The 22295-nt window shown below is 42.4% G+C and overlaps 2 protein-coding genes and 1 long non-coding RNA gene across 5 annotated transcripts; 2 read left to right on the top strand and 1 right to left on the bottom strand.

Annotated features, from left to right (window-relative positions):
- Window positions 1-9147: 9147 nt before the first annotated feature.
- Window positions 9148-17441, bottom strand: LOC141574228 (uncharacterized). Its single transcript, XR_012501071.1, has 3 exons — window positions 16439-17441; window positions 14569-14691; window positions 9148-9954 (listed from the first exon to the last, which is right to left on the bottom strand). It is a non-coding gene; the product is annotated as an uncharacterized LOC141574228 (long non-coding RNA).
- On the top strand, window positions 14721-16415 carry SMIM40 (small integral membrane protein 40). Its single transcript, XM_074348480.1, has one exon. The coding sequence runs from the start codon at window positions 14952-14954 to the stop codon at window positions 15192-15194; it is 243 nt and encodes an 80-aa protein (XP_074204581.1). The 5' UTR covers window positions 14721-14951; the 3' UTR covers window positions 15195-16415.
- Window positions 17402-22040, top strand: DAXX (death domain associated protein). Of its 3 annotated transcripts, none has more exons than XM_074348477.1 (8): window positions 17402-17423; window positions 18602-18860; window positions 19015-19846; window positions 19976-20190; window positions 20347-20560; window positions 20732-21206; window positions 21371-21593; window positions 21794-22040. In XM_074348477.1, exons 2-8 carry the CDS (start codon window positions 18654-18656, stop codon window positions 21851-21853), a joined length of 2226 nt encoding a protein of 741 aa, XP_074204578.1. In that variant the 5' UTR covers window positions 17402-17423; window positions 18602-18653; the 3' UTR covers window positions 21854-22040. The 3 variants fall into 3 exon arrangements, with proteins under 3 accessions (XP_074204578.1, XP_074204576.1, XP_074204577.1); XM_074348475.1 differs by lacking the exon at window positions 17402-17423 and adding an exon at window positions 17549-17704; XM_074348476.1 differs by lacking the exon at window positions 17402-17423 and adding an exon at window positions 17558-17704 and having other exon boundaries at window positions 18605-18860.
- The last annotated feature ends 255 nt before the right edge of the window (window positions 22041-22295 follow it).

The following is a 22295-nucleotide window of genomic DNA, read 5'->3' as shown; positions in this document are numbered from 1 at the left end:
TCAAAAATCTAACAGCACACAGCACAATAATGGTGAAGTGTTGAAACCATTTCTCTTAAGATGAGGAACAAGGCAAGGATACCTGCTGTCAATAATCCTAGTCAATACAATAATGGAAGTTTTAGACAGTCCATAAACAACAGCAAATATAGAAAAAATTGGGAAGAAACAAGTATGTGAGTATCGCAGAGGAAATTTTGCATGTGTAGCAACCCCAAAAGAAAATTCAGATAGAATTGATAAGTGAGTTTAGCAAGGCTGCTGCATTACAAAATCAATATAGAAAAATATTAATATGTAAAATCTTTTGCATTTCTATCATCAGCAACCATCTGTTAGAAAATAACTTTTAAAATGTGCCATTCAGAATACTACTCACCAATAGAAAAGAATGAAATAATGCCATTTGCAGCAACATGGATGGACCTAGAGATTATCATACTAAGTGAAGTACGTCAAAGAAAAATATCTTATGATATCACTTACATGTGGAATCTAAAATATAATACAAATGAACTTATTTGCAAAACAGAAACGGACATAAAGAACAAACTTACGGTTACCAAAGGGGAAATGGGTGGGGAGGGATATATTAGGAGTTTGGAGTTACCAGATACAAACTACTATATATATAAAATAGATAAACAACAAGGTCCTACTGTATAGCACAAGGAACTATATTCAATATCTTGTAATAAACCATAATGGAAAAGACTATGAAAAAGAATATATATGTATAACTGAATCACTTTGCTGTATACCTGAAACTAACACAAGATTGTATGTCAACTATACTTCAATTTAAAAAAAAAACTTAGAACAACAGAATTAATAATTTAAAACATGTCGACTCTTACATCCTAAAATTTATGAATATGTGTATTACTAAGAAAATATACAAAACAAGTCTCAAAAATGTTTTACAAGTGTAGTTAAAACCATATTATCTGAAAAATACCATTAAAGAACATAACTACCGTTAGGTCTGAAGTGCACCATTAGCCTTTTGTTCCCCCAAAAAAGAAGCCTTTGGGGGTGAGAAAAAAAAGCCTCCATATTGTCTAGGCTGAGTAGGAAGTGAAGACCAAGATGACACGAACACCAGGCAGCCCTAAGTGTGCCAGGGCAGGGAGGAGTACTTTCACATTTTGCATCGTATGAATATATTACACCAAAAGATAAATAGAATGAAAAGAAACTGAGAAGAATGAAATATGTTTTCCTAACAAACTGGACTCTTATATATTATTGCTGGGAGTATAAATTGGTACTTCTTTCCTAGAAGTTCAAGAAACTTGGGGGGAGGGTACAGCTCAGTGGTAGAGTGCATGCTGGGCATGTACAAGTTCCTGGGTTCAAGCCCCTGTACCTCCATTAAAAAAAAAAGTTCAGGAAACTTGAAAGTACCAACACCTCTTAATGTATCACTCCAATTTAAGAATTTAGTTTAAGGAAATAATTGGAAATGTGCATAAAAGGTTTACATAAGCAGAGTACTGGAAACAACCAAAATGTTCACCAGTGGATGATTATTAAATAGGAGATGACAAAACTATATTATGTAATGTAAATTGAACTTATATATTTATAATAACATGTATGTTTTACATATAATATATATATTAGGAGCAATGCATCTACTGTGTATGCTGCTGCTGGTGATTCAACCCTGAGCCAGAATTGACATGACCCTGCCCTTAGGGAACTTAACAATCAAATGAAGAGGCAGATATGAAACACACAGCCACATCACTCAGTGTATGATTGTAAAATGAGATGGATTCAATGAAAGAAAGGCATTTGAGAACATGTGGAATATAATGTGGCCACTGAAAATTGTAATTTTGAAGACTTCAGTAACAGGTGTGGCATGAAAATTTTTACAAAATAAAAGACTAATTCAGTCTTGGTTCAAATCAGTTACAGGTCACAGTGATATCTAATAGGAAACATTGCAAGAAAAGAACTTTGTTGATATGAAGTCTGGAGAAGTTCAGGTACAGGTATAGGTGTAGGTTTTAATGAGCTATAATGGAAAAGAATCTGAAAAAATATAGATATGTATGTATGTGTATAACTGAATTGCTTTGCTGTACACCTGAAACTAACATTGTAAATTGACTACACTTCAATAAAAAAAAATAAGAATTAAAAAAAAAAAAAGGTTTCCTTGAGACCAAGGAGTAAATACCCCTCCAAAATGATATCAATTGACATGTTTTTGAGGACACAAAAGTCAGATGGGGGTCGCTGGAAAATTCCTGTTTGCGTTTTCCTACCCTAAGACTAATAGAGATTTTTTTGTCCACGTGGTAATTATTTCCCCAGTGGTTTTCTCAGAAAAGTAAGAGAACTCCTGGCATTAACTCCAAACAGATGGCTGGAGCCTCTTCTGTCATCTCTTTGTTCCTCTCCCTGCTCTCCCAAACTATCCAAATCCAGCCAAAGGCACAGATCTAAACTGGGAGGGGAAGCAAGACTAGGGCTGAGAATGGCCATGTGGCACTGGGCTTGAGGGCACCTTCAGAATCCAGGCATCATCCGTGTTTCATCTCAAGCTGAACAGGAATATTATTTCTAACCATGTATCACAAGATCCCACTACAACAAACCACAATGAATGAAGATCCTGGAGAGTTTCTCATAATGGAAATGTTCATATCTAGACTTAGAAAAAATTGGTCATTTAAGTGGGCTAGAGGTTTGATTAGAAGAAAGAAATTTGGTTTTCTCTATTCTAATGTCATGTCTTTAATGGGAAATGGAAAGTGTTGGAAGGTGCCCAGGGGGTCTCTGGGTGCCCTCTCTTCTTCCAGGTCCCTGCCTTAGCCATGAAGACCCCCACCCTAGGCCCAGTTGCCAAGGAGGCATCACTCACCCCCATCTGTGTGGACAGGCCTTCCAGGAGACAGCCACTCCCTATGTAAAGTCCATTACCACTCCAAAAAACAGTGTCAAAGATCCAGTGAAGATACACCCTTTAAAGTAGGTCTAGGGAACCACCTTCCTTTGTCTGACCACTGGTCCTCAGAAAAACCTAGTTATAAAAGAAAAATCAGTGTTAACATCTTGCTTCATTTTTATGCAAGGTGCAAATTTAGTGTGAGACACACTTATTCTAGGCCAATTGTAGCTGAATGGAGCCTGGTGTACCTCCAACACGTCACCCTGTGCTGGATGCTGGGAATATAGCAGTGAACAGGACAGACATGGTCCCTGCCTTTTTTGAAGTTCTTGTCCAGTAAGGCGCACAGACAGATGAGCAGATAGAGAGGCAATGACAAAAACTAAAAGAGATCATGGATGTGACATACTATATAGTCCAGAAAAAATGTTACTGAGAATTTTTATTAAAATTGAATTAGATGCAGAAATTAATTTGCAGAGAGTTGACATCATTGTAATATTTTCTCCTTATCCATTAATGCATTTATTGGGTCTTCTTTAGCGTCTTTCAATAAAATGCTGTAATTCTTCTCCAAAATTTCTTGAACACTTTTGCTTGATTTATTCCTAATTATCTTAAATTTTTTATTGTATTCTAAAGAGCTTTTATAAAATTATATTTTCTTACTATCTGCTACTGCTATAAAGGAAACTAATTGTTTGGGTTATTAATCTCCTTTTTAAAAATGTTTCTAAGTTCCCCTATCAATTCTGATAATGTGTTGGGTTTTCTGTGCAGACAATCAAATCCTTACAAACAACATGATCACTATTTATGTTTTTTTTTAATTGTCAGGTTAGTAAGTACACACACACACACACACACACACACACACACACACACACACACACACACTGCTTGGCTTGGTCTACAAAACTTTTGTTTAGAATTTTTCCACCTATGTTTGTCAGTGAGATTAACCTATAGTTGTCCTTTCTTGAACCGTCTTTGTCTAATGTTGTTATCAAGGTTATATTAAGTCTCATAAAATAGTTCGAAAGCATACTCTCTTTATCTGTTCTCTGGAAAGGTGTATGTTGTTGTTGTTTTTATTTTAATTTCTTTTTTAATGGTGTACTAGGCATTAGGCCCAGGACCTCATGCATGCTAAGCATGTGCTATACCACTGAGCTATACCCTCCCCCCTTGTTTTTAATGTTGGTTATAAATCTGTATCCAGGTAATAATAATCTCATGAAATGTTTTAGAAACAATTTGTACAAAACAATGAGCCCCCAACCAACCACTCTTTTACTGGACTCACTTCTACTCATCCTTCAGTTCTTATCCTGAACTTCACATCCTTAGCAAGCTCTTTACTGTCTCTCACACTAGATTAGATGTCACTGTTCCATACCTCTCAGAGCACGTTTTATTTCCTCTATCGTAACTCACTTCACATTTCACTGTAATGTCTCACTAATGTTAGTATTTTCAGCTGGACCACAAGCTGCATGAGGGCAGTGACCTAATTTTTGTTCACCACTACTCCCATGCTTGGAATGTGGATGCACAAAGTTGGCTATAAATAAATATTTGTTGACTTTGATTAAGTGAATGAGTGAAAAAACAAAATGAATCAAGTTATACCTGGATGGGGGAAATTTGAACTCCCTGCGAAGACCTTCTGCTTTAGAACAAGGGAGAAGATAAGAACCAATAAAGACCACATCCCCAGCAGTGGGAGCTGAGGCCTGTGGAAGGAGGTTGATGCACCACCCAAGTCCTTCTGTGCAGAAGCTCGGTGTAAAAGGACAGTGATGGGGGCAGAGATGTGGCAGCACCAGGGACCTCATCATCACTAGAGGTCTGATAGAACACTGGGGGTGCACCAGAGGTGACCCTGCACACTTAGAGATTCTGGACAGTCATCATGCCTCTTTTGAAATTTGCGTCTCTTGGGGAGTTGATGGAAATGGTGGTTTCATAGGTGTATATATCTATCAAAACTCATCAAGTTGTACATCTGAAATATGTGTAGTTTACTGGACAGAAATTATACCACAATAAAGTTGTTTAAAAATTTTTTTTTAATTTTTTAAGTGGAAACACTGGGGATTGAACCCAGGACCTCATGCATGCTAAGCATGCACTCTACCACTGAGCTATACCCCGTCCCCTGCCAACAAATTTTAAATAACTGAAATCATAAAAAGTGTGTTCTTTGACTACAACTGAATTAAATTAGAAATCAATAACAGAATGATATTTGAAAAATCTCTCAAATACTTGCATATTAAACAGTACACATCCAAATAACCCATGGGTCAAAGAGGAGATCATAAGGGAAATTAGAAAAGATTTTGAATTGAATGCAGATGAAAACACAACATATCAAAATTTGTGGGACACAGGTAAAGGGGCACCTGAATGGAAATGTAAACATTAAACTAAAGAACAAGAAATGTTTCAAATCATTAATCTAAGCTTCCATCTTAAGAAATTAGGAAAAAAGAGCAAATTAAATTCAAAGTAAACAGGGAAGAAATAAGGGGGATTAGAGCAGAAATCAATGAAGTTGAGAACAGAAAAACAATAGAGAAAAATCATTGATGAGGGAGGGTATAGCTCAGTGGTAGAGCACATGCTTAGCATGCACAAGGTCCTGGGTTCAATCCCCAGCACCTCCATTAGTCAATCAGTCAACCCATAAACCTAATTACCTCCTCCTAATAAATAACTAAATAAACCTAATTACCTCCCTGCTAAAACAAAACAAAAATGTAATGAAGTAAAAAAATAAAAAATTAAAAAGTTAATAAGAAAATCAATGATACCAAATCAATAAACATGTAGGCAGACACATCAAGAAAAACTATTTTTTTAAATCTATAGGAGCAGAAATCAGATCTGTGCTTGCCAATGGCTTCACAGTGGGAAAGGGGATTCACTACAAAGGGACAAGAAGGAATTTTGAAGGCGATGGAAGTGTTCTGTATCTTGATTGTGGTGATGTATGCAATTATATACATTTGTCAAAATACATGGAACTGTACACCTGAAACGGGTGAATTTGACAGTATGCAAATTATATCTCAATGATTCTGAAGTGAAATAAAATATCAGAGTACATTTTAGCATTTTATGTAGAAGAAGAATTTCATGAAATTTTTGTTTTAGACACGTATGTGTTCTGGATTGCAGCAGTAAAATGTGTTTTTTATCCCATAAATTGTAGTTAAAAAGGAAAAAGAATTGGTGTCAAACATGCCAAGGTCTTTCCTGGCTTGGGACTTCACACTAGTCAGTCCCTCTGCCTGAAACACTGGGACTGGTTCATTGTCTTACTTCAAGTCGCCTTGGGGTGCCCTTTTCGGGCCTCTCCATCAAGGAACTCAGTGCCTCCCCACTATCTATATCACTAATTCTCTCTCATGCTGTTTATTTCCTTTATACCACTTACGACAATTTGTAGTTTTTAACTTCTGTAGCAGTACATGCGTCTGTGTACTTGCAGATTGTAATCTGATAATAGTGTTATCCTTTACCCCATGGTCTCTTGGAATCTGCCCTGTGGGGCTAGCTCTTCCTTCCTCTCTGAACAATACTCAAGAAGGCCACAGAGTGTATCTGCTCAATCTCCCTCTGGAAAGTCCTCCACACTTTATTTTAAATGAAGTTTCTTCTCTTGGCCAGCTATCACTGGCTTGACTTGGATAGCTGTGTTAGGAAAAAGAGGCAATGTGTCCAGCTGCTTCTTTGTGCATCTCTTTTTAGCCTTCCTCAGTGTCCCACCGTACCCATCAAAGACAGATGCAGGGAAGTAAGAGGAGGAAATGCTTCACTTAACCAGCACAGGCCAGAAGTGGTTTTGGTTTCCTCTGGTCATGACATGTTCAGATTGACTTGCTCTGTGGGCTGTTTGTGGGTTTGTATAACCCCATGATTGCCGACTCTCTCTCCCCTACACTCTGTATCCCAAATTCTGAATCCATCTAGGTGTTGAATTGTCTCCAATTCTCCCCTACTTCCTGTTATCCAGGCTCTTGACAGTGTGTCTTGGCAGGTACTCCATCAAAAGGTGGACCTTGTTTCCATACTCCTGGAATCTGGATTGGCCTTGTGACTTGCTTCGGTCAGTAAAACAAGATAGAAGTGACCTTATACCAGCTCTGAGCGTAAGCCTCAGGAAGCCTTGTACGTTCTGCTCTCAGTCCTGAAACCCTGCCAGCAAACACACTCAGGCTAGTCTTCTGGATGACAAGACGTGAGGCCGAAGTGCTTCCTATCATTCCAGCAACACCCAGCCAGTCTTCAGAAGCATAGTTATCAACTGACCAGCAGCTGATAACAAATACAAGAGAGAACCTTGCTTTAAAAGAATTGTATACATGATCCCAGCCCATACTGCCGACACGTGGAAGGGTGAGCTAATTAAATGGCTGTTGTTTTAAGACATGAAATTTTAGGATAGTTTGATACACATTGTTAAAAAGAAAAGTAAAATTCAATGAAGTAAATGTAAAGATCTGTTTGGCTTACTCTCCCTAAATTCCCCAATAACTTCCATGTAACTAAATATAGTGAACTTTAGAGACTTCCTCTTATTTGATTTTGCAGCAGCAGATGACAAGTAGACTTCCACTTTCTTGGGACATTTGTCTCTTAACCTCCAAGACCCAACAATTTTTGATACCCTTCCTACCTCTCAAATGACTCTTGATCTCCATGGTTTCTTGACATTAAATCCTAGAACTGTCCAAAGCCTGATCTGTGACTCTCTTCTCTTCTCACTTTGCTACCCTGGAAGAGCTCCTCCTTAAGAACTGGAAATTTTAGTACTCACCTTCCTGACTGGACTTCACCAATAAGCCTGATGTTATTTTTGCACACAGCCTTGACTCCTTTGCTACTTCATCCATTCCCAGCACTCTTGGCAAAGCCCTCACTCTCTGCCAACTCTGCCATTGCACACACGTAACTGAATGTATCTGGAGGGAAAGAGAACCACACCACCATACTAGCTGGTCTCACTTTGAATTTACGGTAAATCTCAAGTAGACGTCATGCCGGCTGACAATCATACTACACTTCCCTAGTCCAGTGGTCTTCACCCTGGAGTGTGCAGACTCCAAAATTCACACAAAAACCTTACAAAGGGAATGAGGGCATGGTCTGTTATGAAGGTATTCATTTTCACATATTCTATTCCTATGTCATTTTCCTAAAACTGGTTTGCATGAGAACTGTTGTGCAAATTCTCATTTCTCTCCTCCTTTTTTACCATTGCCCATTTGCCATTCTCCCAAGGTGGGGAAATGTAAAAACATCTGGGTTGCTAAACAGAGGTACAATTTGAAATATTAGAAATATTGTTTTTGGAAGTAAATTACTCTAATGATTGAGTAATGAATCCTTTAGCAAGTCAGGTGGTTTCCTATTCTTTGCTTTAAACAAGATTAAAAGAGAATCTAATTGAGTTTTCAGCTTGAATATCATTAAAATAAATTTAATGATGGCTCATGATGTGATTTTTGACATATAATTCACATGGAGTCCAAAGAAGTGAGTGTCATTGCTATAATAAAAATATTTCCATTTCCATTTACTTATTTATGTGAACAAGAACTCTCAGCTCTTATTTTGATGAAAAGGAAAAAAATAGAAAGAGAATTGTTACTGAATGCTGTCTCATTCCAGCAATGTGATTCAATGAAACATGGACTAGTTGAAAAGCCATTAAAAGATGCATTTTGAATAAAATTTTGTATTTATGTATAATGGTTATCTTTCAAAATGTATAATGTACTTATGTGACTTTGATCAATTTGGGCTGTTGCTAATAGTTCAATCCAAAAGAAAATTTTAAACATAGTACTATGGTTAAAAGAAATTGAAAAGAACTAATTTTTAAAAATATATTTTGTTGCAGAGAAATATAGGGAGGTCAATACAACACTTTTAGATATAAACTACGTTAAATTGGAGGAGGGTATAGCTCAAGTGGTAGAGCCCATGCTTAGCATGCATGAGGTCCTGGGTTTAATCCCAAGCACCTCCATTAAAAAATAAATAAATAAAATAAAAATAAAAACAAATAAATACATAAACTTAATTACCTTCCCCCCCAAAATCAAAATTTTAAAAAGAAGAAATGATTTATTTTTAAAAAAATACATTAAATTAAGATAAAATTATGTAGTGGAAGTGAACAAAATATGAATTCGAAGGAAAAATAAATAATGTAAAATGTCTACCTGTTGAAGAACATTTTATTAATACATTTTAAAAAGATGATGTTGAATATCAAAAAGCTATGGCATATAGGTTCTATTGGATACATTTAAAAGAGTAATATAAACAGTCTCACTTTAAAATGGCACTATTTACAAGATATCACAATTTTACACTCTTTGTAGTTATTTTAATTTTCAAGAAAAGAAATTAGATATAAAGTAAAAAATACACAAGAAGTCACATAGTTTTCCAAAATGTTTTTAGGAAACATGCAAGAAAAAAAAACTGAAGACTAATTAACTGGTCCTGGTATTGCTCTCATACCCAGGCAAGAAGGGACTCTGTCTTGAGCCCCATATTTTAGCGAACCCCACATGTCATAACACAAAACGGACAGATTCAGAAAGGACATATGGGTATCTCTCTTACTAAGGATCTGACACTTAATTCTGGCACAATATATTAGTTGTCTTTGCTGCATAAAAGATTACCACAAATTTTTTTAGTGGTTCAAAAAAACACACATTATTTCATGATTTCTGTGGGTCAGAAATCTGAGAGAAGCCTACCCTGACCGTCTGCTTCAGGGTGTATCACAAAGCTGCCATCCAGGTGCTGCCAGTGATCTCAACTGAAGGCTCAGTTGGGGAAAGACCTTCTTCTAAGCTTGCTCCCCCAGTTGTTGGCAGGATTCAGTTCCTTAAAGATTGCTGGACTGAAGCCATCAGTTTCTTGTTGGCTATTGCCCGGAGGTCACCCTCAGTTTGTGGCCATGTGGGCCTCTCCAGAATGGCAGCTTGCTTCCTCAAAGTCAGCAGTAGAGAGGCTGCCTACAAGACAAAAGTCATGACTTTTATGGCTTAATCTCAAAAGAAACATCTCATCAATTTTCCCATATTCTATTCGTTAGAAGCAAGTCACTAGATTCAGTCCACACTCAAGAGGAGAGGATTACACAGGGCATGAATATCAGAAGGTGGAGATCACTAGGAGCCATTTTAGAAAGCTGCCTACTATATACCACCTGACCATAAGGCTACACATGGGCTGTTGTAATTAACACTATTCAATCCCAAGGAACTGTGTCTCCATACCTCTTGTCCTCTATCATTGAAACAAAAGGTGGTGGTGACCCAATGCTGTGAAGATGTATGGGTTGTGCTGCTGCTGAGCCTAGACATGGACCCTTGTTTGAATGCAGGGAGGATTTAGCAGTGATGGTGGTTAGGTAAGAGAAAAGACAAATCAATTAACTTGTCAAATATTCTCTCTCAGTCACCACGAATGCAATACTTTCTTACATGATGATGTATCATTTCCCAGTAGAGCCACAGTTGCACATGGTGGCTAAGAAAAATTTTCCTGTACTACACAATATTACTTTTAAATTGGTATGTATCTAAGTATGCTTAACAAACATGGCACATGAAGTTACACTGGCAACTAAATAGACATCTAATGCTTGAATTACATATAGTTTTATTTTTATAAAAATATTTAATATGATTAAATTAAAATTTCAAAGAGTTAAATTTTAAAGTGTCAGCTTTCTAGAAACAATTTTTAATATTTATTCAGTATAATTTGTTTTACATTTTAATTTTAATAGATGATTTAAACATTAGAAAAATAACATTTGAAAGCACAGAAATAACTTTATTTTACATTAACTTTATTTTACATCTTTCTGAAAATATATATAATTATGTAAAGTGAAATCAGTTGCATTTAACTTTTAAATTCTTCTTTTTTAACTTTTAATTTCTTTATCCCATTACCATCAATAGAACATAGATTATGTGAAAATCTCAATTATTACAGCATAATTACATAGAAAGGACACACGTAAGTGTTCTGGCCCACAGCCCCAGCAGAGATCCAGCTGAAAGCTAGCATCAATTACCAGACACGTGAGCGAGGATACCTCCAGGTGATTCCAGATCTCAGCAGTTCTCACCTTCAGCTTTTAAGTCTTCCCAGATAAGAACACAGACCATCACTAAACAAACACAAGCTATCCTCACTGTGTCCTCTCTGACATAGTAGTCCATGGGCATAACAAATGGTCGTTTTGCATCAAGTTTTGGGGTGGTATGTTAGGTGGCAATAGTAACTGGAACAGAGTGTGTATGTGTGTCTGTGTGTATACGTATATACATTCATACCTTTCTTAGCTCTGTCTGCTGAGAAGGCCTAAAAACATGTCATTGTAGTAGAAATGAGAACATCTGGCACCCAGATCTTGGCTTCCAAATACCATCTTTGTCAAAAGAAGCCAGAGCCCCTTAAAGAAATGGTTGATTCCTGGGCTGAGACAGGAAAAGTACAAATTGAGAATGGATTACCTGTTGTACCAGAATGTAAGGAAATGCTTAAATAATGTTGAGAACATTTTGAAAGGACACAGGAGCTAGCTGGAAGGGCTTTCTCATTTGCCAAATTTGGGATAATTTGTACATAAAATTAATAATGATAGTAACTGATTACAATTAATTAAATAAAATAGAAATGCATGGGTCCAGACTACATAAATACAATAGTAATGGATTATAATTCACCGAGTAAAATAGGAATCCATAAGTCCATATGATATAAATAAATGAGAGAAAATATTCTCTTTTATACTAGATTGTTGACTGACAAAAACTGAAGAAGAAATGATGGAATGAAAAAAAAAATCATCATGGGGGTGCATAGCTCAGTGGTAGAGCACATGCTTGGCATGCGTGAGGTCCTGGGGTCAGTCCCCAATACCTCCATTGACAACAACAACAAAAGTCATCATTTAATAAACATCATCGTGCTTATTCCCATGGGGGTGATCCATGGATGCTAAGGCAGATAGGTGTAGATTTGGTGATGTCTCAGATATCTAGGAATTACAAAGGGACAGTGATGGCTTTATGATGGAAAAACCTGCCAGACTGGTTTGGCAGCACCAGGGGTGAGATGGTTCCCCCCCCCCCCCCCGAACCTTCTGTTATGGTTCACCAAGAAAGGCACATCTTTTCTCTGTTGCCCTTACATGCATTTAGGTTTAAGGGACATCTTACAGAAATGAAAAGCATGTACACTTTAAAAGTGATTCATGAAAGACAGGGAAGGACAGAGGAACTGCCTAGATTGAAGGAGACTGCAGATATATGACAACAAATTCAGTATGTGGTCCTGAGCCAGAAAGGACAGAGACATTAGTGGGAAAGCTGATGAAAACTGAAATGTACCTATGAATTGGATAGTGGTGTTGATTTCCTCTTACAGTTTTTTGTATTTCTGTGGTATTGGTTGTAATTTCCCCATTTTGCTTTTTCATTTTGTTTATTTGTGTTCTCTCTCTTTTCTTCTTGGTAAACCTGGCCAGAGGTTTGTCAATTTTTGATTCCCTGATTAGAATGGTATATTAGTTTGCTAGGCTAGGTACATAACAAAGTACCACAAACAGGATGGCTTAAACAATAGAAATTTATTGCCTCATAATTCTGAAGCATAGAAGTCTGCAATCAAAGTGTTGGCAGGGTTGTTTCTTTCTGAGGACTGTGACAGAGTAGTTTGTTCCATGACTCTTTCCTAGCAGAGTAGTCTGTTGGTTTGCTGGCAATTTTTGGTGTTCCTTGGCTTGTAGACACATCAACCCTATCTCTGCCTTCATGTTCACCTGGTGTTCTCATTGTATGCATGTATGTGCCCAAATTTCCCCTTTTTATAAGGACATCAGTCATATTGGATTAAAGATTTACCTGACTGCAGTATGACCTCTTCTTAATTTAATGAATCACATCTGCAACAACTCTATTTCCAAATAAGGTCATATTCTGAGATATGGGGAGTTAGGGCTACAATATCTGAATTTTGGAGTGACACCTATAACTTATGGTTATATTGGAGTTGAGAGATAAACAAATATAGCAAAACGTTGACAAATGGGGAATTAGGGTGAAAAAGATGCCAGAGTTCCTGGTATTGTTTGCAATTACTTCAAAAAACTTTTTTATTCAATAAAGTGCTAGGTTTATGTATTATACAAGATCTTAGTGCTGAACCTACCATGGGGAAGGAACTGTATGAAGATGATAAAGATGTTTGGGTGCCCTTATTTCAAACTTGCCTGAGACACAAGTGAGGGTATCAGAAATCAATACATTATATTTACACAGCAGTTCATAATTTATTTATAAAAAAAAAAAAAAAACGAAACCACCTTATTCATGACAAATCTGGAGCAAGTTTTTCAATTGTATAAAAAACTAAAGAAAAGTCAGGTGACTCGCCCAAGGTCTTGTTCACACAACTGTTAAAAAGAAACTGAGGCATGTTAAAAATTTGAGTTATTTGAGCAAAAATGCATTGGAATGGGGTAGAGTCAAACCAGAAGTGGTTGTGAGCATTCCTCAGATCTGAGCCCTGGGAAAGGCTTAAGTGGAGAAAGTGTGGAAGCAGAGAAAGGAAATTATTTCATTGGCTGTAGATTAAAACCTACCTAGTCGGCTGTGTGTGATTGGTTGCCCTTTACCATTTTGATTACGTAAGCTTGAGGCCTGGATGGGTTTAGACTTTGGCTTGCTAAGATAGGCTGCCACGACGTTAGAGCCCCCTCAGTTTAATGGCCTCCTTGTTTAATTAATTTAACACAACTAGTGATTCGTTCGGACCCGGATCCAGGCTTTTTGATTCGTAATGTAACCTCCTGTGGTGGAGCACACGATAATATGAGTTGACTGTAAACAAAATTGTGACATCGTTTGTACCATTTTGGGGTAAACAAGGTCTTTCCAAGAAAACAATGTCTTATTAAAATCAAAATGGAGTTTTAGGTAACAGACCCTTGAAGCGCCAGATATGAGGTCCACTAACTCAAGCGCCGCTTCCTCTGCTGTCCACACTCCATCCAACAACCACTACTTTTGGGAGGTGGGGAGGTGGGCCGCAGGTCTCCATACGGACTTTGATTTCCCTCAAGAACCTGGTCAAAATGGCTTCAACCCTTGCCCCAAGACAGCAACTTGGAAATTTCCCACGAGCAACTCAGATCAGGACTCCTCAAACAAAACCTCAATCTTCCTTCTTATTGCCCCAACAGTTAAGTCTCAATCATTTACCCTCGCCCCGCTGACCAATCAAGGTCTTTCTCTTTTTATAAACTTCCGCTTGGGCTCCTGCAGCCCAATTATAATCGTCCTCAAAGTCTGGAAGACAGCCCGCTGGGTTTCTGCCCTGCAATCTTTGTCGGCCTGCAGACTTGAAGAACTACGCCTGCGCCGACTGGAGCCGCCTCTGCACAACCCTCCCCCTTCCCATCCCTCCCCCTTCCCATCCCTCCCCCTGCCCATCCCACCCTCCCAATCCCGCCCACCCGCCTAGGTTAGGAGAGTTCCTTCCCGCCCCCCACCCCCGCACTGTTAATGCCAGAATGGACTTTAGATGATGCTTGATTGAGAGCCGCTTACCGTAGCATACTAGGTCCATTGCTCATTCTCTGTAGGGGCCCAAGACCTTGAGCCTTAAGCCTAGAGACCCAGATTAACTTGGGCAGTTTCAGCTTGCATGTCTCTATGTTGGGCCTTCAATTCCTGAAATATAGAATTATAAAATGCTAAAGCTGGGCAGACTTTAGGAATTATTTAATCCAGGCCATTCACATTGCACTGATTATTCCAAAGGCTCAGAAGCCCTACTATCCTTTCTTTCTCTGTATGGGGGAATTGGGGTCAAGCCACACAGGTGCAGAATTTACCAACACCACACTCCTTAATCCTGGCAACGCTGAGTAAGGGCTTCCATCTCAGCCTCCCTGAGCCAGCAAGCTGTCAGAATCAGACTGTGGGCTAGGATGGCCGAGGAGGAGGGTGATGTGGACGAGGAGGATGTGTTCCTTGCATTTGCCCAGCGTCCCTCTCCTCCCAGGGGTCCTCTGCGTCGGGCCATGGATAAGGCCTTCTTTATCTTTCTGGTCCTCTTCCTGACACTGCTAATGCTGGAGGCTGTGTATAAGCTGCTGTGGCTGCTACCATGGGCAAAGTTTGGGGACTGGCTCCTGAGAACACCACAGAAGGAGGAGGAGCTGGAATTGTGACCGCCTTTCCTATAAACATCCTCTTTCCCTGCAACGGAGGTGAGAGGGGAGACGGGGGAATGGCAATAGTTGGGGGCCGGGGAGGGACACTTGGATAGCTTATAGCAGCTAGCTGTCTTAAAATTTCTGCATCTATACTCTGGGAAATAATTTTGAAAAAGTTTGTACAAGTATTTTTAAGTGAGCATCTAAAATTTTTCATCATAAATTAAAATTGTTTCAAGGATGTAATTCCTGGCATATAAAAATACTTACATTTTAAAATAAAACAATTAAATCAATCTTTTGAATGTCCAAGGGAATTGAAACATCAGAATACAATACATTTAAAAATATAATTGGGATGTGGGGGAGCTCAGTACCTCCATTAAAAGTGGGGGATACCCAGTAACTCCATTTAAAAAAAAACCTAATTACCCCCCCAAATACAATTGGGAATCTTTCCTTTTCTTCTTCTATCATTCCTTTTCTTCCAGAACTCCTGTTACCATTCTATTTCCCTACAGACAATTTTATGCTTTTATACTTGAAAGCTTTTTTTTTTTTAATGGAATTGAGGGTTGAACCCAAGACCTCATACATGCTAAGCATGCGATCTACCGCTGAGCTATTTCCCTCCCCAACTTGAAAGTCTTTTAATTGACCTATCTATCAAACGTTCCTGCATATGTATTAACTGAAATGAAAATTATTTTTCTTTCTTGTAACCATACGACTCTAGCTTTTTAGAAAAATTTCTTCTGGGTTATCATTACAATTATTATAAGAGCAGAACTGGTCGAATAGCATAAAGATTGTACAAACTCATAATTGTTAAAATAAAAAATAATATTTTAAATGACATAGACGAGGTGGTGCTTATGGTGGTTTGATGAAAGAACCTGGCTACATGTCTATTTAAGACAAGGTAAGATTATCCCCAGGAGATTGCATGGTTGAGACTATACTTTTTCTTTTTAAAGAGGGAAAAAATCTATTGTAAAAGGGAAAAAGAAGGAGAAGCTCTACTGCAGGCATTTACTCAGGAAGACAAATTTTGGGAAAGTTGAGGCTCTGGAAATTAAATCCCTTATAGCTTCCAAATCCGAGTACCCTTTGGAGTGTTTTCATGTTCCCCAATTTGAAGACTATAGGCTTAGACTATTGGAGAGAAGTGGGATTCTTTAACGGAAAGGAGGGTTTGAGGTTCTGGGACTCTGAGAGCTTGGGGATGTAAGGGTCTGTGGTCCTAGAAAGATGCTCACCATTTGTGGAATGCGCAATGATGCAGGAAGTGGGAATCTCAGGGACTGGAAATGTGTTAACCTTTTCGGTTTTCCCAGAAGCTCACGTTTGGACCCAGCTTTGCCTCCACGAGTCCTTCTAGTGTCCCTAAAGCTGGGCTAGGTGGGGATGCGGGCGAGGTGGGCGTCAAAGTCCGTTTCTTCTCTCATGTTCTTTCATCAGCTCTCCCAGAGGAAAAGGAGACGAGACTCGAGGTATTTTATGAGCCTCATTTCGTCTCACAGCTCTCACAGCGGCAATTTGCACAGATTCTCCTCAGAGTCTCCGCCCTACATTGCCCGTCCTCAGGCCCTGGAGCTCCTGGACAAAGCACAGCCTACTGGTTATCACCGCCTGTGCCTCGAGGACCTCCTCCAGAAAAGGACAGAGAACCACCTAGGTCCCTACTTGGTTGGTCATTAGTCTGTGGTGGAGCTTGAAAAGCAAAACCAACAACAATAGCAATAATAATAACACCACCACATCTGTATAGCTCGTTGTGCTCATTTGCATGCATGTATTATGATTTCACGACTGGGAGATGTTGGCACCTGGATGTAGAAGTAGCTGCTGGACAGCGGCAAGGGAGCGCGCAGCCCGTAGAAGCGAATGTCAGGGACAGTCGATTAAGCCGTGGAAACTACCTGGCAGGTAGGAAAATAGCACTAGAAGGCTTGTCAAAAGCCCAGCGGATGGAAAAGATTTCATTTCCTTCTTAAGAGACTCCCGACCTTCCTTGCATCCCTATGCAGCCATGGAGGGCCCAATTCTTTAGCTGCCCTGTTGCGTTCCCCCCTCCCGTACTTGGAAAGGTGGCTCAGTCCTCGCTGCATGCGACTCGTGGGCGGTTGGGCCGGAAGTTTCTGATTGGCGGAGTCGCAGAAGCACCGGATGAAAAGAGCTTAATCCGCGGCGCGCCCCAGTCCAGGCGTAGCTAACGCCGTATGGCAAAATGGCGGCCCCCAGGTACTTTGGGACCCCCTGAAGTGACAAATCCTCCCCCAGCAGGTCAGGGGGAAGGGAGCCGCTGACAATATGGGCGGGCGCTCGGGGGGCGGGCCTACCGCGACTTCCGGCCACGGGGGATTCCGTGCGATAATATGGCCGCTCCCAGGTGCCTGTAGGCGGAAACTCCTAGACTTCCGGTCCGGAGTGGGGCCTGCGGTGGGAGGGGGAAGGAAGGCGGAGGGAACCATGCGAGGTTCTGAGATCGGCGGCGAGGGTCGCCTCGAGAGACCGTTTCTGAGGTGGGGGCCCGACGGTGCGGAGAGCGAAGGCGGGGGCGGGAATGTCGAGGGAGAGGTATTGGGGAGTCCCGGGCTCTGAGTCTGAGGGGCAAGCTGTAGTTCCTTCCTTCCTATCCCTGAAGGGGAATGGGGCGGCCGGGGGCTGAACTGGGGGCGGGGGACTTGGCGGGAAGCTCATCTAGGGTAAGGGGCCGGACTCAGGGCTGGAATCTGAGAGGATTCAGGAGAGCCCAGTGTGGGGCTCACGATCAGTTACAGGTCACAGGGAGAGAATGAGGAAAATTAGGGTGGGTTGAGAGGGAGGGGTCTTGAGGTGAAATATCTCCAACCTAATGCCCTGGGTTGAGGAGACCCATCAGGGGGTGGAATATGGAGATAATTTAAGCAGGAAAAAAGGGAATGGATTGTTGGGAGGGAACCTCCTTCGCCCCAGAGAGTCTAGGAGTTGGGGTGATCCTTCAGGTTGGGGTGAGGATGTGGATTTGATGTGTGTGAAAGCAGAGGGGGATAACACGTGAGGTAATGCCACCCGGGGTGTGGTATCTGTTCAAGAGGATGTCAAGGAAATCTGGAGTGCAATGTGAGAGGCGGTCCAGAGATTGAGAGTAAGAGTCAACTTGCCAACTATGAGAAATAGTAGAGAAACACAACCGAAAGACCGGATATCGACGTGAGGGGTGGAGCTGGGGGTGGGACTTGAGGTTTTCAGACAGTTTGGGGCTCCCACAGTAAAGGTCCAGAAAAACATATGGTACTAATGGTTGCTGAACACAGGCAGTGAGGACACTGTTGAGCATGGCTGGGTGTTTTTGAAACCCAGGAAGACTGGAAAATGTGTGAGATAAAGGGATGGGGCTGTGCTGGAGGGGCTCTTTCTGAGGCCCCATCCCCTTCCAGCAGGAATTACGAAATCCCCAACACTTCCTCCCTTCGGGGGATTTGATCCCCCATGGCCACCGCTAACAGCATCATCGTGCTGGATGATGATGATGAAGACGAAGCAGCTGCTCAGCCAGGGCCCTCCCACCCACCCCCCAATCCGGCCTCACCCGGGGCAGAAGCCCCTGGCTCTTCCCAGCCCCATGGGGCCAGAGGAAGCAGTAGTCCGGGCGGCAAGAAATGCTACAAGTTGGAGAATGAGAAGCTGTTTAAAGAGGTGAGCTTTAGGGGAGAAGATTCTTGTACTCCAGGGAGGGGGATGGCTGACTGGCTCTCCTATCCTTTCTTCCCCACTAACCCCACCACGCCTTCTTTCTCTCAACCCCATCCCTTGTCTCTTTCCCCCTCCCCTTTTCCCCTGAACCCTCCAGTTCCTTGAACTGTGTAAGACGCAGACAGCGGACCACCCTGAGGTGGTCCCATTCCTCTATAACCGGCAGCAGCGTGCCCACTCTCTGTTTTTGGCCTCTGCGGAGTTCTGCAACATCCTCTCTCGGGTCCTCTCTCGGGCTCAGAGCCGACCAGCTAAGCTCTATGTCTACATTAATGAGCTCTGCACTGTCCTCAAGGCCCACTCAGCCAAGAAGAAGCTGAACCTGGCCCCTGCTGCCACCACCTCTAGTGAGCCCTCTGGGAATAACCCTCCCACAGACTCCTCCTCGGACCCCACAAATGCTGAGACCACTGCCTCTGAGGCCCCAAGGACCCGTGGTTCCCGGCGGCAGATCCAGCGCTTGGAGCAGCTGCTAGCACTCTATGTAGCGGAGATCCGGCGGCTGCAGGAAAAGGAGCTGGATCTCTCAGAACTGGACGACCCAGACTCCACTTACCTGCAGGAGGCAAGGTTGAAGCGTAAGCTGATCCGCCTCTTTGGGCGGCTGTGTGAGCTGAAAGACTGCTCTTCACTGACAGGCCGGGTCATAGAGCAGCGCATCCCCTATCGTGGTACCCGCTACCCAGAGGTGAACAGGCGCATTGAGCGGCTCATCAACAAACCAGGGCTTGACACCTTCCCTGACTATGGAGATGTGCTGCGGGCCGTAGAGAAGGCAGCTGCTCGGCACAGTCTTGGCCTCCCCCGACAGCAGCTCCAGCTGATGGCTCAGGATGCCTTCCGAGATGTGGGCATCAGGTTACAGGAGCGTCGCCACCTCGATCTCATCTACAACTTTGGCTGTCACCTCACAGATGACTATAGGCCAGGTAGGCATTAGTGAGATACCCATAAGTAACCCTAGTATGTCAGGTGTGTGGCGGAGGAGGCATCTCTCTAGTCCCTCCTTCTGGGTTGGGTTCTGGGTGACTGCTCTGACTTTATGTCTTCCCACATAGGCATTGATCCCGCACTGTCAGATCCTGCCCTCGCCCGGCGCCTGCGGGAGAACCGGAGCTTGGCTATGAGCCGTCTGGATGAGGTCATCTCTAAATATGCAATGATGCAAGACCAGAGTGAGGAGGGCGAGAGACAGAGGAGAAGAGCCCGGCTCCCCCAAGCCACCTCTTCCCACTCTGTAGATCCCCCCAAAGCCTCCCTGGATTCTGGTGAGGTATGGAAGGGAAACACCCTTCAGAGACCCTATCCTTTTCCTGCACTGGCCAGGAGGGAGTCCATGGTGACTGATAGGGAAGTGTGCAGAAGGAACACAAGAACCAGCCCCTCTAGGGCAAGGGATTCCTTAGAGAAACTCCTTTGTTCCCTGTAGGGCCCTAGTGGGATGGCATCCCAGGAATGCCCTACCACCTTCAAGGCTGAGACAGATGATGAAGAAGATGAGGAAAGTGATGAGGAGGAGGAAGAGGAGGAGGAGGAAGAAGAGGAGGAAGAAGAGGAGGACGCCACAGATTCTGAAGAAGAGGAGGATCTGGAACAGATGCAGGAAGGTCAGGGGGACGATGAAGAGGAGGAGGAGGAAGCAGGTATGTCAAGGACAGTCTTCCCATGTGTCAGTTCCCTCTACTCTTGGGCATGAGCCCCCTGTTTGAGATCCTTCCCTTCCTCCTCTTCCTCCTCTTTCTCCTAGTGTCCTCTCAGCGGTTTTCTCTCCCCTAGTTCTTCTGTTACCTCTCTCCTCTTTACTTCTTTTCCAGGTAAGGATGGAGATAAGAGCCCCACGTCCCTGCTACAGATCTCCACCGAAAAGAAACTGGAACCTAGCAAAGGGATCAGCAGGTCTTCAGGGGAGCAACAAAACAAAAGCCTCGCAGTGTCACCATCTTCACTGTCAGAAGAGCCCCCAGCCCTCTCCAGCATAGATGCTGAAAGCAATGGAGAACACCTCGAAGAGTTGCCCCTGGAGGAAGAGAGCCCTATGTCTCAGCTCTTTGAGCTAGAGATTGAAGCCTTGCCTCTGGATACTACCCCTTCTCCTGAGGAGAGGGATGTTTCCTCTTCCAGGAAGCAATCAGAGGAACCCCTCACCACTGTTTTGGAGAATGGAGCAGCCATGGTCACCTCCACTTCCTTCAATGGAGGTGTCTCTCCTCACACCTGGGGAGATGCCAGTCCTCCCCGGAAGAAATCTCGGATGGAGAAGCAAACAGAAGCAGGGCCATTAAGAAATAGGTAATAGCAACAAGGAGAGGGAAGAGGGAAGCCAAGGAGGGACTCCAGGGGGCTTTTTTCTGAGAGGAATGTTGTGGAACTGGGTCTGCTGGGAGAAACTGAACACTCCCCCTCCAGCCTCAGGCTCCCCAGACCCCTCCACACCTTTATGTTTCTGTCCCTAGCTATGTGGAAAGGCAAAGGGCATTGCGTGGGAAGAATGGGAAGAAGACATGTACGCTGCCCAGCCCACCTTCCCCCTTGGCTTCCATGGCTCCAGTTGCTGATTCCTCAACGAGGGTGGACTCTCCTAGCCATGGCCTGGTGACCAGCTCCCTCTGTAGTCCATTTCCACCCCGGTTGTCCCAAACCCCCCAATCACAACCCTTCAGGCCTGGTACTTATAAGGTAAGAGGCGGACACTTTTCCTGACTTCATTCTCTCTCACTGTTCTCTTTTGGGTTCTCTGAATATTGCACCCACCACGTCCTCTTGCTTCCTTTTTTTCCCACCCCAATTTTTAATCTCTGATAAGTCTTTCCCTCTGCTTCTCGAACTCCCACTATGTTCCAGACCTCTCTGACTTTTTGTCTCTCACTCCCCTGCAGATGAGTGTGGCCACACAGTGCGATCCAGAGGAGATCATCGTGCTCTCAGATTCTGATTAGCTGCCTCCCCCTCCTCCCTGCCTACAAAATGTTTTGGAATAGTATTTGGAGGATGGTGGGAAGCAGACGACAGAGGAAGGGATGGACTGAGCTAATCCCCTTTTGGTGGTTTCTTTTTTTTTTTTTTTTAAAGGCTTAAGTTTTACACAGAAACATTAATAAACAATAAAGTTCTTTTCTTATTGTACCCCTGTCTTTTCCTCGGCCTGCACTCACCAGCTCGTGATTGGCACCAGCTGTTCTCTGGTTTAGAGTTAGCCTGCCTCCTGGGTAGCCCTGGATCTGTCCTTTCTAGCTACCTTTAGCAGGCCTTTCTTGGGATTTCCTCGCCCTCAGGCCTTCCCCTTGCCCTCTGCTAGGCACTAAAAAAATGTGCTTCAACTTCTTGAACGCGCTTTACTTTCTCACTTCGAGCGGTAGCAGTAAAAAGGCCAATCAGGGG

Source organism: Camelus bactrianus, chromosome 20, assembly GCF_048773025.1.
Source record: "Camelus bactrianus isolate YW-2024 breed Bactrian camel chromosome 20, ASM4877302v1, whole genome shotgun sequence".
Classification (NCBI taxonomy): domain Eukaryota; kingdom Metazoa; phylum Chordata; class Mammalia; order Artiodactyla; family Camelidae; genus Camelus; species Camelus bactrianus.
Note: the sequence above shows the minus strand (reverse complement) of the source record. Positions and strands in the feature narration are given on the sequence as shown.